This window comes from Musa acuminata, unplaced genomic scaffold, assembly GCF_036884655.1.
Source record: "Musa acuminata AAA Group cultivar baxijiao unplaced genomic scaffold, Cavendish_Baxijiao_AAA HiC_scaffold_1137, whole genome shotgun sequence".
In the NCBI taxonomy this organism is placed as follows: Eukaryota; Viridiplantae; Streptophyta; class Magnoliopsida; order Zingiberales; family Musaceae; genus Musa; species Musa acuminata.
The window spans coordinates 2,082,267-2,099,834 of NW_027021349.1; the positions used below are offsets into that span (position 1 = coordinate 2,082,267).

A 17,568-nucleotide genomic window follows, 5' to 3' on the forward strand; every position below is an offset into this window, starting at 1 on the left:
CTCTCTCTCTCTCTCGTGTCGGTGGGTTCATCATATTTTGACCCTTCCATCCTGCATGCTTCATTAGCATTCCTTTTCAGCAAAAAACTATTACATAAATTAATTATTTTTATATTTTTAACTTGAAAATAATCATTGGTAAACCATGTAGCATGACAACAAGTTTATATAGTTCTAATTAGATGAAAAGCCTCGAATAAAAATTACTCTTTAATTTTGTCTAAAATAATACAATCTTTCACTCATTTCTTGATATTACTTTTCTCTTTATTCCGTCTATCAATTTATTTGTTAATCTATCTATTATTCTTTTGATATGAAACTAATTAAAAATATTAGTTCTACTATGATACTAATTATTTCTTTTCCCACTCAAGCCTCTCACGGTGTCTCTTGTACTTCAATATTATATCAGTTCTAATACCAATTATCATAATCTAATTTAATGGATAACTAGTTTATTAATTTCACTGAACATGAATTATTAAATCAAAATATTTAGATATAAGTTAATAATAATATATTCATCAACCTCTTATTATGAGTCGGTCTAAGTTTTAACTCACTTCTGATGTGAATTTAAATCGGGGATTACAATATATTTCCTTTGCAAAATTTTTCAGCAAAAGGTATTGGGTAAAAGACTTGTTTTTGTATTTTTAATTTGAAAATAATCATAAGCAAACCTACTTAGCATGGAAACAAGTTTATGATATTTTAAGGTGACTGGTCTTAAATGAAAAGAAAACTTTTATTTTGAATTAAAACAGTACAGTCCTTTCATCCCCTGTGTATTTAAATATGTCAACACTATTTTGCTATTAGATATGAAGTTAATAATCTTTTTATATTATAGTCAAATTTTATAAACTAAAAATGAATGATAATCCACTCATTTCATATAGATTAAATCAATATAATTTGTGTACACATTCTCTCTCTCTCTCTCTCTCTCACCCACATTGCCCTACACTTGACAATAATGTTTAAGAGCCAAATCCTATTGTTCTAGTAATCCAGAGTCATTGGGAAGCTTGATTTGCTATATAGTCCACAGTTCAATTCCATATGCCACTCTCCCTTTGTTCACTCAATTAGGATCCACTTTGTTTCTGAAAACTCACCATTCTGTTGTATCATTGCAAATGAATTGTTCCAATCATGTTGAGTGTCACTGGAGCAATCCAAAGCCTTTTCTTAGGGACATAAAACTCATATTGACAATTCAAGAATAAACATCATTTGACTTGGATTAAGCTTTCTTATTCCTTTGAAATTGGTTAATATCACTCATTATTCTATTATTTCTTATGACTTGTTGAAATCAACTAGCTAAGTTTACTTTAATTTCTATCCTATTTTGATTGCTCAACCATAATCCTACTGTGAATAAGAGAAGTTATGATTACATTCTTCAAAATCTCCACTTTTCCAAGTGTTATGTTGTTTCCATTAATAAGAAGTTTCAAATATATCAGTACATTGCTCAAGGCTTCTTATATGTTCTATCCTTGTAAAATACTAGTATACCAAGTAGAAATAAGTGTTGCATCCACACCTCTCTTTGATTTCAGCCTTGAACTCAGTTATCATCATCAATCTTGCATTGAGTTAATGATTCTCTGATTTCAGTCTCCTATTGCAGTTGCTCTTTGACCTTCAAGTCATGGAACAAGATTTATGAATGTGACTTGAACATAATTTCCACAATTTATATGTTTGGTATTGGTCAGGAAACATATTACTATTGAATATTTTTCTTTATGTAATGTTCATTATCTGTTGGCTATTTGAATTTAGTCGATCAACCTATTCACTGACCCAGCTCAAGATTAAGATTTAAGATCAATGAAGTGCATGAAATGAATCATGGTGAATTCTAGATTAAGATTTAGCACCAGAGTTAGTCTTAAGTTTCATGTTGTTCTTCCCTGGCTTGAGAAAAAGAAGGAAAAAAAAAAGAGGTAAATTCTAGATGAAGGAAAGAAAGATTTTTTTTTCTTAGCTCATCACATAAAACTAGACATATATTAGGTTTGAACCAACATAACAAGCTTAAAGTTTTTTATTTGAATTGGTATCAAATTCGACGTTTGTTAATTTTTATCAATCGTCGATTTTAAAATATCAATATGATATTAGGACCAATATTTATAATAAAATAAATGAGTCAAGATATTTAAAAAGTGATAAGTTTTGATTGTCGTTAAGTGAAAAAGAAAATAAAAAAAAGATACACTTAAAATATTAATTTAGTAGTGATGTACCAAACTCATTTAACAAAGAATTTCATATTCAAAATCTCATCCTATATATATATATATATATATATATATATATATATATATATATATATATATATATATATATATATATATATATATATATATATATATATATATAATCTTAAACATTGATTAGACTTGATTACCAAAATAGTCCTCACCTCAATAAGGTTTAAAGGAGTAAGATGGAAAAGCTTTCACAATTTATTTAGTCTAAATATTGTTGTTTCATAGTTGATGATCAATTTATTTGTGATCTTAAACTTGGTTTATTGTAGATTAAACTTACCCCATAGTCATCAGTAACCCAATGCACATCCATAGAATTGAAATGAGTGACACTAAATCAACTGTTATATGGTAATCACCAGATATTATTTGAGATTGTAGATTGCTGCAAGGATAGTTTTCTTGCTTTATTCCCTTAAAGCCCAATGGCTGATACGGCTGCAAGAGAAGAGAAAGGCGCAAGAAGCAGAAGGGACATTAACTTCACTGCATCTTCTTCCTTAGTTGGTCTTCCTGCAGTCAGTCCTGATCTCACCGCTGCTACCGGTGAGAGGACTGATGCTGCCCATCTTCACCATTGCACTGGCGAAGTCGCCGAAGAACTTGGCCGAGTTCGCGGCGTAGGAGCTCACTTGCGAGTCGGTGGAGCCTCCGCCGTGCAACTGCTGGTCCGAGTGCAGGAGTCCCTTGTTGCTCAACAGGTTCCTGTAGTAGCAGCTGTCGAATGCGGTGGAGGTCGAGGCGTCGAGCGGCGCGAGGTTGTCGTCGTCGCCGGAGCTGGGGCAGCTCGACTGCAGCGACGCCGCCAGCGACGAGTCGATGTTGGTGTCGTTGTAGATCCGAGCGCGGAAGCTGGTGCACCGGGCCTGGCCTATGGTGTGGGCACCTACGATGAGCAAGTGTTAGCGGCGAATGCTGTGCGTGGTGGTACCGAGAAGCATGTCATGTTGCTGCTACCTGAGAGAGCGACCATGTCTGTGGTGGTGAGGTCCTTGTCGGAGAAGGCCGAGATGAGGTCGGTGAGGTTGAAGTCAGGCCTCGGGATATCGCTGTTGGCCGAGCTGAAGCTTGCAGTCGTCGAGTCTCTCCTCCCCAGCTGCACCGTCCACGAAGGGCCACCTAACTGATCGAGACGAGGGTCACAAGACAACACGACCTGATCTCGATCTCTACTCACAAACTGCGAACATCATGGATGGGGAGAGAATACCGCGACGACGGAATCGCGAGCTGCCACCGCGAGGATGTCAGCGCAGGAGACGACTTGCTTGCAGGCGCTTTCGAGCTTGGATTTGATGGCGTCGACGACGTCGAATCCGCGCAAAGAGTTGTTGTTGGGACCGGCAGTCTTCTCACCCGTGAAGCCGGAGGTGTCATCCAGCAACACCGACCCATCACACCCCTGTCATTTAGGTCGAAAGCATTATGGCTTAGAAACTTCATCTAATTCAACTACTCTCGGATACTGTTGCTACCGATTACTTAGTTCTGTTCCATCAGACAGAACAGAATGCTACCAAACCAAGCTTTTAGGTCAATGATGTCTTTTATATGATGAAAAAGGCTGTGCATGGCTGTGATATCACAGGGATGGAATTTGCTGAGGCCATGCAACGTTGGTAGAAATGCAAACTATACTGATTGATTTAGCAAGCAGAAGAGATCATGAAGTAACAGGACTTGCTTGAACGAAGCAGTCATGGAAGTGGAGCCGCAGCAGCGACGCCCCCATGCGGCGTTCCTTGGCCACTGCGGCCTTAACAGCGCTTTGGATGATGGGCAAAGCGTTCGGGCATGAGGTGTTGTAGAAAGACGACGAAAGCTGCGCTAAGGTTGTCGCAGCAAAGCAGCAGCATAAGAAGAAGAAGAAGAACAAAGCCAGAGGAATTCTAGAGGAGATGCCAGAGAGTGAAGCCATTGCTGAAGGACTCACCGAATGATGAATACTTATAGCCTACTACTCTGCGCAATCTTAAATCTACTGCATTGACCAGCAAGATTGAATCTGCTTAAACAAAGTAAAGCATGGGAGATTGGAGGCCAGCCCACAGTTGCAACATGCTTAGTGATGGTCACCATCCTCTCCTCTTTGTCCATGAAAAGAAACATCACAACTTGGAGTAGTATCTCTCTGAAATGTCTTCTCTCATCCATAAAGAAATTGATAGTGGGTTGAAAGAGGAGGTGTGAACCTAACTACATGCCAAGAATCTACTGAGAGGTCAAGTAGAACAGGCGCTTCTTTACGGATGCTGTGGTCTAAATTCTCATCACTGCTCGTTCCCCAAACTTCGGAACCTTCTGTTTCCTGTCAAAAAGAAACAGTAGTGGTTGAACTCAGATTCCGAAGATGCATAATTGTGAATCTGTGTTAGAAGTTCACAAAGTAGGTGGTGTTAGTGATGTCCAGATCAGTCCAATTTAGTCTCTCTCTCTCTCTCTCTCTCTCTCTCTCTCTCTCTATATATATATATATATATATATATATATATATATATATATATATATATATATATATATATATATATATATATATATATATATATATATATATATATATATATATATATATATATAAAGTTCGACACAATTAAATGAGTGGTTCGAATGTTCATCTCACGATCACCTTATATGAATATCAATGTGGAATAGGATTCTTGATATTTGATACTTCACTAGTTTGGAGATGGAAGATAAGAGTTTAGAGTAAATAATGGTTTGATGGAATCAGACATATAGGTGATTGACTTTATATCAAGTGAAAGATTGTTAGTTATAGGTGCCCTATAAGCCAATCACGTGAGTGATGATACTTGTGACACACGTTGCCACAATATCTTTGCTTATTATTACTAGTATTTTATCATATATTATCCGGATGTATATTGTGATATTCTTGAATTTGTGCAATGGGAATCGGATCATAATGAGATTATGATAATAAGACCGATTCACTTTTAAATATAAACCCTAAATCATCCCGGTCATAGGTTACTCAAGAAGGACATCGAGTTGTGATATTTTTTTGATAATTATTAAAAAATCTCTCATTAATACTTTTTATCGAAAGTGCATCTCTAGTAAAAAAAAAATACTAGATGACCCTTTTTTTTTTTTCATGAATAGATAGATATATTCTTGATCATTCTAAAATAATAATAGATGATCCTTATTTTTTTAATCGAATCGTTTATCCTTAAAACTTATTAACCTTAACCTTAAAACCCACTTTTAAGGTTTATTAATCTTAAAACCCAATTTTCCTTTTTCTCTTTTCCTTCTAACTCTTCTAACTATTGGGTTGATAGCCCATATTCAGCCCAAGGTAGGCTTTATCAGCCCACAGCTCACCCCCTTCTTAACCTAACCCTAATTTATATTAGGGGGGTGTGGTGGCTATAAAAAGATACAAAAAAAAAAAAGGGTAGCAAGGAGGCAATTTTTGGTAGCCACGGGATTCCAAAGAAAATGAGGAAAATAAGACAGAAAAAGAAGAAAAAGAAAGAAAAAAAGATAAGGATAATACAGAGAGACTGTTCTCAATCATTCAGTAGTGCTTTCATCTCAGGTTAGATTAGATATACAGTAGATTCTTATTGTGATTACTTGGGGAGAATTAGGGAGGAGTTAGATATTGTGCACAGTGACGTAATCTTTGTATCCTAGTTATTCTCTTGTGATTGTAGCTAGGGTTTTGGGCAAGAGATTGAGATTTGTATATTTATTATTATTATAGTGGATTATCTCTAGTTTGTCTCGTAGTTTTTATCCTTCAAATTGAAAGGATTTTCCACGTATATCTTACTATTCTATTTGATTGTGGTTCCATTTAATTCCGTTATGTTATGACCTACTAGTATTTGTTCATATAAAAAAGTTTATTTCTCTTTATATCCCATCAATTGGTATCAGAGTAGGGTTGTGGTGATTTAATTTTTGTATTTGAACATGGAGGCCAGAAATGTTTCTCGCATGATTAGTTTAAATGGAAACAATTGGATGATATGAAAACCAAGAATGGGAGATATCTTGTATTGCAAAGATTTGTATGGACCTTTGCAGGGAGATAGTGCAAAACCCACAACTATGACAGATGATGAGTGGAAGATGTTAGATCGAAAAACAGTTGGGTTTATTTGACAGTGGCTTGATGATAGTATCTTTCACCATCTTTCTACTAAAAGTTTTGCATATTCTCTTTGAAAAAAATTGGAAGGTCTCTATGAAAGAAAAACATCTAGTAACAAAGCTTTTTTGATTAGAAAACTTGTGAACCTAAAATATAAAGAGGGTGCTTCTATTATTGAGCATTTGAATGAAATGCAGAGTATTACTAACCAGTTATCCTCCATAAAAATGTCTCTTGATGATGAATTACAAGCATTGTTACTTCTCAGTTCATTACCAGAAAGTTAGGAGACACTGATGGTTTCCCTCAGTAATTCTACACCAGATGGTGTTGTCATCATGAGTTAAGTAATAAGTAGCTTGTTGAATAAGAAGTTGAGAAGAAAGAATTCAGCAATATCTCAGAATGATTCACAAGCACTTATCTCAGAGAATAGAGGAAGGTCAAAGTCTAGAAGCAGTTCACGGATAGGTAGGAGCAAGTCAAGATAAAGAAAAGATATTGTTTGCTATAACTGTGGTGAAAAAAGACATTACAAAAACCAATATAAGCAACGTAAGAAGATAAAGAAAAAGGGAAAAGAAGTGGAGTCTACAGAGTTAAAGGATAATACTATAACTATAATGCAAGGTGGTGATTATTTGATTTTATCTCATTCTAATGATATTTTTTCTTGTGTGTGTCAAGATCTTGAGTGAGTGATTAACATAGGTGCTTCTTATCATGCTACACCACAGAGGGAGTTTTTTGTTATATACAAGTCTGGAAATTTTGGTGTTGTCAAGATGGGCAACTATGGCACAACAGACATCATTGGCATGGGTGATATCCATTTAAAGACTAACCTTGACTACAAGTTGGTGCTTAAGGATGTGGGGCATGTAGTTGACTTGAGACTGAATTTAATTTCAATCGAAAGACTAGATGATGAAGACTATGATAGTAGATTTTACAAAGGGCAATGGAAGCTCAGTAAGGGTTCTCTTGTTATAGCTAGTGGAAAGAAATATCATACTTTGTACAGGTTGCAGGCTAAAGCTTATGGTGAGCAGTTAAATGCTACAAAGAAAGACTTCAGCATGGAGTTGTGGCATAGGCGATTGGGATACATGAGCGAGAAGGGGTTGCAAGCTCTTTCCAAGAGAGAGATATTGCTAGACCTTAGAGGTACACATCTGAACCCTTGTATTGATTATTTGGCTGGTAAACAACACAGAGTTTTATTTACTAGTCCTGCTATGTCTAGAAAAATGTATGTCTTAGACCGTGTTTATACAGATGTATATAATCCTTTGAGGATAAAAACTCTTGGTGGACTTGTTGATATTCTTGGTATAAGTGGTGCACTTTATTTTGTCACTTTTATAGATGATTTTTCCAGGAAAGTTTGGGCCTATGCTTTGAAGACCAAAGATTAGGTGATTAATGTCTTCAAAGAGTTTCATGCTAGGGTTGAAAGGGAGATAGAAATGCGATTGAAATGCATAAGATCAGATAATGGTGGTGAGTACACAGGATTATTTAATGATTATTGTAGGTCACATGGGATCCAACATGATATGGTAGTTCCTGGTACACCTCAGCATAATACAATTGCAGAGAGGATGAACTACACCATCATGAAAAAGATCAAATGTATGCTTTTACAGGCAAGCTACCCAAAAGGTTTTGGGATGAGGCTTTGAGGACTGCAGTTGATGTGATCAACTTGTCACAATGTACAGCCTTAGATGATGATGTTGCAGAGCATGTATGGTCAAGGAAAGATATTTCCTATATGCATTTGAGAGTGTTTGGTTGTTGTGCATTTGCACATGTTCCAAACAATGAGAGGTCCAAGCTGGATGGTAAGACTAAAGAATATATTTTTCTTAGTTACTCACATGATTAATTTGGTTACAAACTTTGGGATCCAGAAAAGCATAAGGTGTTCAGAAGTAGAGATATAGTCTTCTTTGAGGACCAAACCTTTGAAGATTTGAAGAAGAAGACACCGACCAAGATTTCTGTAGAAGGATTAGCAGATTGTGACCCAGTTACTCCTCTAGTATATCAAGGTGATGGGGGAGATGTGCAAGAAGATGATGTAGAGCCTGATGTTAATCTACCTACAAGACATATTGAGCAAGAAGAAGTTGGAGAGCAACTTCCCGCAAAACCTCAGTTGAGAAGATCTTCTAGACAACGTCAACCTTCCAAAAGATACTCTACAGATGAGTTTATGATGCTTACTGATGCAAGTGAACTAGAGAGTTACCAGTAAGCAGTTGAAAGTAAGCAAAAAGAGAAGCAGTTGCAGCTTCAGAAAATTCACACAGATGATAACGGAGCAGACATGTTGACAAAGACCTTACCAAAAGAAAGACAGGAGATATGCCGACAGCTGGTAAGTATGACTTCATATTGATGAATCATGGGACAACCTCCCTTATGGGCTGAAGGGGGACGTTATTGGGCTGACAGCCCATATTCAACCCAAGGTGGGCTTTCTCAGCCCACAGCTTACCCCCCTCTTAACCTAACCCTAATTATATTAGGGGGGTGTGGTGGCTATAAAAAACGGAAAAAAAAAAGGCAGGAGACAGTTTTTGGCAGTCATGGGATTCTAAAGAAAAGGAGGAAAACAAGGCAGAAAAGAAAGAGAAAGAAAGGGAAGAAGACAAGGACAATATAGAGAGATTGTTCTCAATTATCCAGTAGTATTTTTATCTCAGGTTAGATCAGATCTATAGTAGATTCTTACTGTGATTACTTGGGGAGAATTAGGGAGGATTTAGATATTATGCACAATGACGTGATCCTTGTATCCCAATTATTCTCTTATGATTGTTGCTAGGGTTTTGGATAAGAGATTGAGATTTGTATATTCATTATTATTATAGTGGATTATCTCTAGTTTGCTCCGTGATTTTTACCCTTCATATTGAAGGGGTTTTTATATATATCTTGGTGTTCTATTTTATTGTGGTTCCATTTAATTTCGTTATGTGTTATGGCCTGTTAGTATTTGTTCATATATAAAAGTTTATTTTTCTTTATATCCCATCACCGACTACTCGAAAAATATTTTTAAATTTTAAAAACTAATACTTCTAAAATCAAGCTTGTTCTTTTCCTCCATAATTTAAATAGCTCTCTTGCAAACCCATGCAACTCTTATTTGGTTGATTAAATTTTGTGTTGGGAAAATTTATTATAGTAAAATAATTCTTTTCTCTCTTTGTGTATCAAAATATTAACTTATTATTAAAAGTAAATGTTAACCAGAGTAGCATAAACAGTAGAACAACGTATCAATTAAAGTGAGATACCGAATTTTTATGTAGAAAATTTAATGTGAGAAAAACCACGGGACCGTAGTCCACTTTAAACTTTCACTATCGCCAATAATAATAACAGGTTTATAATAAGTTTTATCCAGAATAATAAAATGATCATAATAATATCAAGAATAATATATCATCATATAGATTTCATAAAATAAAAATTTTAGATCTCACTTGTTTTAGAGAAGACAAACTATAGATCGATACCGTTAAAATCGTAGAATTTATTGATGATTCTTCATATATTTTTTTTAAGCTGGGCTCAATATTTTGAGACCAAGTTAATTTCATCGTGTTGACATGAGACCTCATGATTTCCATGAAGGATAGCTAAGATCAAGAATTTGCATTTAATATTATCAGCCTTGAGCCATGTACACATAAAATGAAAAATGAATCTATTCTTCGGGACACACATTTACAAGCTCAGTTTCTTGGTTCAGATTCATCGTTCCTTCCTGGGAACAAAGAATGGGCAAACTCTATTGCTCCATTTCCAAAGCAGTACACTGTGCCCTCATATATAGATCTTGAATCGCTGCATTTTTCTTCCATACTAAAGCCCTCTTTATCTTGTTTATTATCTCACTGGTTTCAGCTCTCAGGAGGTCTAAAACCAAATTCATGGCTCTATCAGATCATACTGATCTCAAGTGACATTTGGAATCTTAGCTGCATGCAATGCTAGTTGGCAGTCAGAGTGATTAGCAGGAAGGTACAATGGCATTTTCTGCATAGGGTCCATTCTCTGCATGGCATAAACAAATTAGAATATACTACTACTCTGACAGAAATGGCAGTGGATGTATGTAGGACATGCTTCCATCAATAAAAGGTAAAGATGATAGGTTGTAAGATTCATCCATCTACCACTGAAGTGAGAACCAAAGAAAAGAATTGAGTGTCTACAGATACTGTTTGAACAAAACAAAACTCCCAAGCTTTATGACCACCTTCAATAATCTACAAGAAATGCTGGGCATCATGATCAAGTGCTTCACAAGCTGGTGGTGTTAGAACATCCCCCATCCTCTGCATTATGCCCCTTTCTCAGCTTCAGGGAGCTCATAAGTAATGTTATCTTGCTGCTGATTAAATGCTATAAGAAGAAGCTATCCATAGCAAACTGAACCCAAAAGAAGACATGATCTTTGCGGAAAAGAATAAAGAATCAGATCTACAACTCTATTTATTTTAGGATCTCTAACCTTTTACCACTATTCTGATCTCCACTTCACAAGCTCTTAGGGTGCTATTATTCGATTATGGAACAGGAAATTATGACATACCTTCTTACGTTGGCGCAGAGCATAGAACTACTTACCCTGCAAGAACAAGACATCATGGTCGCATCGGTGAAGAAGTGACTACCTCAACTTCAAGTCTGGCAATCCTGAAAGCCAACCCATCACACTTTGCGATTGGAAGTATACAAGATCGGTTGTTCATGATGGAGAAGATGGGCACATGAAGAACCAGCACACTCTTCGCTGAGAGGACGAAATGTGGTAGGAATGCACGTACCCTGCTTCTCCACCCTGAACAACCCATCTTTCAAGCTACTATGGAACTGGAGATGCCATTGCCTTGGGTTCAAACATTTCTCTTCCCAGCAATTGGCTAATCCTTAACTTCTAACCTTCCACTCAGACAATCCCACCAAAAAGGTGGAAGAGGTAGGAAGGAAGGTACCAACCTCACCACCAGAAGTATAGGATAAATGCCAACAGAGTGGTGACAATCTTATCGGTGACAACAAGAGGGAGCCTTTTGCCCATCCCAAAACCACATGTGGAATCAATGATAGCAGTCATCGTAATGGCTGCAAGTGTTCGATTGGAAACCATTTGCCGAACTAGACCTGTAGCCCCAAGACCTTGTTGCCAATTCACCATGGAGCATCTTCCATCTTTCTCTGCTCAGCTTCGTAATCTGTACATAAATCATAATCACGATAGGAATGCTACCTCACATCATCACAATATTTCTTGAAATAAAACAGAAAAAAAACAAAACAAAAAGGCATTTGAAGTCTCTGAAGGAAATTATCCAGGTGAATTGTGAGGCAAGCAATCAGCATCTGTCCCAAGCAAAGAACAATGAAAGAAATCTGGACCACCATGAAAAGTGAAATGGTACAACAATGGTCCCAGGTATTTGAGCATCTGATATACATCTTATGTGGTCCTAACCTTCCTGCATGGATTACGATCCTCGGGCAAAGGTGATGTGAAGTGTTCCAGGCATGATGATAGGCATTCTTCTCATGTGAGCTCTCCCTTTTCACCACACTAAATTTGTTTTTCTTCATTCCTTGAGTGTGAGGACCGATTTGTTTAGTTCTCCATAGACATGCAGACAAGAACAAGTTGAGACCCTGTGAGGACAGCTAATCACCTTTAGTCCTTTATGGAACATGATTGGTTGTCATTGCAGACGGTGCATATGAGCTACGGGTGGGTAGGTTTTGTTGCATCGATGGATTGAATTTGAGCAGTAATGTTTTCTTCTTTCCACTACAAATTCCATGGAAAGGAGAGAGTGGGTTTGGCAAGATCCAGGTTGATGCAGAGGCTAAAATTGTCACTGTCATAAACTCTATTAATTATGTGTCGTGTGTCTCCCTTTTGTCAGGATGGAGAGATCAGCAACTCCCATCAGATATAATGAAGGCTGTTTGCGAGGAAGATGCTATGAGACCCTCTTCAAGTTTTCTGGTGCACAAAGATGAGAAGAACCTCTGAGACAGACAGACAGACAAAATTACTGTGAGTTGCCATGAAATATTTTAGTTTAAATTTTGAACTCATGTTGAAATTATACTGTTGAATATGTAATTTGTGCAATGGGTTCTAAAGAATCTATGTCGATATGTTAATTGTTATTCACAGAGCTTCCACGTTTGTATATCATACGGGTTAATTAGAGATTATCATTTGTATTTAGACTTTATTAGTATCGTGATCCTTGTACTTAAAAAAATTTATATTTAGATTTTTATAATTTTAAAAATAAAATAAATAATCTTATTTGTCCTAATATTTATATTGACGAAAAACATAACATGTGATATTACGTGCTGTGCTGGATTAATACGAAAGTGATGAATAAAAAGATAATTTTAACATCTTTTTTGTTTTCATAATTTCAACATCCACATATTATGTTAAAATTACCTTTTTACTTATCACTTTCAGTTGTTTTTTTTTTTGTTGATGCAACTAACAACTAACAATGGGTTCTGAAGAATCCATGTGGATATGTTAATTGTTATTCTCAGAGCTTCCACCTTTGTATATCATACGGGCTAATTAGAGATTATCGTTTGTATTTAGACTTTATTAGAATCGTGATTATTGTACTTAAAAAATTTATATTGAGATTTCTATAATTCTGAAAATAAAATAAATAATCTTATTTGTCCTAATATTTACATTGACAAAAAACATAATATGTGATATTACGTGTTGGATTAATACGAAAGTGATGAACAAAAAGATAATTTTAACATCTTTTTTGTTTTCATAATTTCAACATCCACGTATTAAAATGGAAGGGATGTTAATATTACCTTTTTATCACTTTCAATTGTGTTTTTTGTTGATGCAACTAACAACGTAGGTCAAATGAGTCTATTTCTTTTACTTTTCGAATTACAAAGATATCAATATAAATTTTTTAAATACAAGAATCATAATGCTAATAAGGTCTTTAACTATATGAGCTAATACATAATTAGCTTGATAAATTCAAGGTTCCAGTTAAGATATCATTTTATAAACTATGATTAAACCAAAATGATGATAAATCGATCATAACGAAGTTAACATGTGATGTGATGACAGTGGCTTATCAAACAAGCACGGTTGACAGGGCAAAAGATAAGCATATGAGATAATCTAATTACAGTAAAGACAGTGACCTAAGAGATGATAAAATGAGAGAATGAAGAATGAAATTATAAAGGTAAAAGGAAAAAACACATTTCAATTAGTATCACATGAAGTCTATTTATACATGATTAAAAAGAGGATTTCCTCAATTGAGTAGCGAGATTTTCTTGTGCAGTTGAGGAAATCTCTCTGTTATAAGGGGAAATCTCTCTATTATCATGCCCTTGCAAGATCGAGCTCCTATCAAGAATACCGATCTTGGACCGATACAACAAAAATAATTTACGGGCTAGAGGCTTCGTGAGTGAGTATGCTAGTTGATCAGCCGTATGGACATGAGAGACACGAAGTTGATGTCTGACAACTTGATCTTGCATGAAGTGAAAGTCGATGGCAATGTGTTTCAAGCGTGAGTGGAACACTGGATTGACACATAAGTAGGTAGCTCCAACATTGTTACAATATATTATAGGAGTATGGGTAGAGCTGACTTTGAGTTCCTTGAGGAGATTTGTGACCCAATTAAGTTCAACAGTAGTGGTAGCAATAGCACAATATTCAGCTTTAGTTATAGACCGGGCCACTGTCTTTTGCATCTTAGAACTCCAACTAATTGGATTAGACCCAAGAAAGATGACATACCCTAACGTGGAGGTTCTATCATCAAAGTTTCCTGCCCAATCAGAATTAGCAAAGGCATAGAGATGAAGTGGAGTGGTTTTACGAAGAAAGAGACCATGATTGAGGGTCCCTTTAAGATATCGCAAAATTCGTTTAATCGCAGACCAATGCATAGCAAAAGGCTGGTGCATGTATTGAGATAATTCATTGACTACAAATGAGATATATGGATGGGTGAGAGCCAAGTATTGTAAGGAGCCAAGTACTTGTCGGTATTGAGTTGAGTCCGTGGTAAGACTTCCATCACATAATTTGAGTGATTCACTAGTAGAGAGAGGAGTAACAACTTCTTTCGCATCCTGCATATTTATCTTTGATAATAAGTCTTGAATATACTTTCTTTGTGAGAGGAGGAGACTTGAGAATATAAATGTTGCTTTCATTCCCAGAAAGTAGCTCAAGGGTCCTAAATATTTGAGGGAGAATCGATCAGCCAATTACTTTAGAAATGTATGAATCTCTAAGGGATCATCGCCTGTAACAATAATATCATCTACATATACTATAAGATATATTGTATTTCCATGTTGTTGTCATAGGAATAAAGATGCATCAGACTTGGAGTTGATGAAGTCAGTTGATATCAGAAACGATCCAAGTTCAGTATGCCAAGCTCTTGACAGAGTCCATAAATGGTTTTTTGTAATTTGCAAACATATCTCAGATACTAGTGATGAACAAAGTCAGGGGGTTGTTGCTAGTCATAGGTGCCTAGCAAGCCAATCACGTGAGTGATGGCACGTGACTTGATAAAGAATCTTTTTGCTTATTATATTTTGGCATATATCACTTTATAACTATTACATATATGCATATATATATTATGATGTCATTGGATTTGTGCAATGGGAATCGGATCATGATAAGATCATGAAAATGAGATCGATTCACCTTTAAACACATATCCTAAATAATCCCGGTTATAGGTTACTCAAGAGGGACATCATGATAACCGGACAGACTGGTGTGCTGTATACCCGTCCATATGATTGATGCAACTGGTCTCATAGCTGCTCGTGTAAGGACACTAGGGATACAGTATAGGTGCTCATTGGAGAATGAGTTCACTGATTGATCCGCTTATGGAATGCTGGATGGTTGATGATGCCTTATTGTTAGACAACGATTCCGTAGTCCTAGTGGTATATTTGGTCCTTAGACTTGAGACACTAAGGATGTCCTGTATGAGTGCTCCACTCTTTGATATTAAACTTATAGGTTTAGTTGTCCTAGATCTAGTACAGCTTGTCATTGGGAGTGGTAGTCGACCTTACGAGGGCTATTGAGTGTCGATAGAGGATCATCCACTCTCGGCGTCATGAGAGGAATATCTCATGTGTTCTTGCTCAGACAAATCCCTAGCCAGGGTCATTTGGGTTGAGAGAGAAAGAGTTCTCCGAGAGAATCCGATTAGAGCGAGACTCGAGTAGAAACCATATGGGTCTAACAGCACCATGCTCGATATACGGTCTCTAGGATATTAGATGGATGAGGGACTATAGGTACACGGTAATTGAGGACAAACAGGTCCAATGGATTGGATTCCCCTGTATCGTTTGGGGACTACGGCGTAGTGGCCCAGTACGACCGTAGTCGATGAGTCGAGTGAATTATTACAGAGATAATAATTCACTGAGTTAGAAGGAGTTCTGACAGGTATGACTCACGACTAGCTCGATATTAGGCCTAGAGGGTCACACACATATGGTAGGCATTGCAATGAGTAGAGGTTCGGATATGAGATATCCGACGGAGCCCTTGTCTTATTGGATATCCAATAAGCCCTTGAATTATTGGATCCCATGGACGAGATCCAATAAGAGCCCATGAGAGATTATTGGATAGAGATCCACTAATCTAAAAGGCTTGGGTTATTGGATGCAGATCCAATACCCACTAGGGGAGGATCCATTAGGGTTTGACAGGGGACCTCTATAAATAGGAGGGATTCAGAGCCTCATAGGCTAGAGCCTTTGTTTGCCTCTCATATTCTCCTTCCCCTCTCCACCTCAGAGTAAGCTTGGAGTTTAGAGGAGCATTGTCTCAGCCCTACTGTGTGGATCACCGCTAGAGAGGAGGACGCTTGACCTCCTTCACCCTCTCCTAAAGATTTGCAAGGAAATAGGGATATACGATCTCCCTAGGTAACACAATCTACTATATATGCAGTTTTTCAGTTTCACGGATTTTGCGCACCAATCTTCGCACGACGACGAACATCTCTTTGGGAATCGGGGATTTTGTTTTCTTGTTCTTCCGCTGTGCATGTGATGTCGCCACCAAGATTTCCCAACAGTTGTTGCATAAAGACATCTTTAGTTAGAGTCCCCTATAAAATGGTATTGTTAATGTCTAGTTGTCGTAAGTGCCAGCCTTTGGAGATGACCAAACTTAGAATAAGCCGAATTATTATGGGTTTAACTACAAAACTAAAAGTCTCTGTGAAGTCAACTCCAGGTCGTTGATGGAACCACTTTGGCTACTAAACATGCTTTATATCGAGCAATGGACCCGTCGGGGTTCCGCTTAATTCGGAAGACTCATTTACACCCGATGATGTTTTATATATGATGAAAAGGTATAAGAGTCCATGTGGAGTTATGGAGTAGAGCATCATATTCTTCACACATAACTTTACACCAGTGAGGAGATTTTTTGGCTTGAGTAATTGTGGTGGGTTCATTGGTCTCGGGAGAGGATTTGGTGATAGCATGCAGGTCGAGAACTTGACATGGTTTAAAGATACTACTTTTTGAGCGTGTTGTCATTGGATGTCTAGGAACTGTAAGTTGTGTTATTGGTATGGGTGGTGGAGAGGCATCGATAGGGGTCGGGATAGGCTAAGATATATCAGTGGTACTAGATAAAGAAGGTTGTTGTATTTCTGAGAATATTACTTCAGTAGTAGGGAGGCTTGTGAAGAAGGAAGAGGAGAAGGAATGGAGGGAGTGGGGAGCTATTGAACCGGGAGAACAAAAGAGTGTGGATCTTGAAGAAAAGGATTGGATGGTGTGGGGAGAGGTTCGTTTGAGGGGATCGATGGAATACTCTAGTGACGTATATTTGTTGGAGTGGCCTACATGGGAGAAGACTCATTATTTTGAAATTGAAAGGCAGATTCCACAAAAACAACATGACGTGAAATAAAAACTTTTTGAGTTTTTGGTTTGTAGCACCGAAAGACATTATGTTCAAGAGAATATCCTATAAAGATGCAAGGTTTAGATCTTGGCGCTATTTTGTGT

General features: G+C 36.9%; 1 protein-coding gene across 1 annotated transcript; it reads right to left on the reverse strand.

Moving 5' to 3' along the window:
* Nucleotides 1-2,638: 2,638 nt before the first annotated feature.
* On the reverse strand, nt 2,639-4,166 carry LOC103999747 (cationic peroxidase 1). Its single transcript, XM_009421583.3, has 4 exons — nt 3,979-4,166; nt 3,505-3,696; nt 3,252-3,417; nt 2,639-3,180 (listed from the first exon to the last, which is right to left on the reverse strand). The coding sequence occupies exons 1-4, from the start codon at nt 4,024-4,026 to the stop codon at nt 2,795-2,797; spliced, it is 792 nt and encodes a 263-aa protein (XP_009419858.3). The 5' UTR covers nt 4,027-4,166; the 3' UTR covers nt 2,639-2,794.
* Between the last annotated feature and the right edge of the window lie 13,402 nt (nt 4,167-17,568).

What these genes read in the sequence shown, in the direction of transcription:
- LOC103999747 (XM_009421583.3), bottom strand. Translation starts at nt 4,026, where the DNA reads ATGGGGGCGTCGCTGCTGCGGCTCCACTTCCATGACTGCTTCGTTCAA. An exon ending in CTCGCGATTCCGTCGTCGCG is followed by an intron (nt 3,418 to 3,504) that starts GTATTCTCTCCC and finishes CGTCTCGATCAG; the next exon opens with TTAGGTGGCCCTTCGTGGAC. An exon ending in AGACATGGTCGCTCTCTCAG is followed by an intron (nt 3,181 to 3,251) that starts GTAGCAGCAACA and finishes TGCTCATCGTAG; the next exon opens with GTGCCCACACCATAGGCCAG.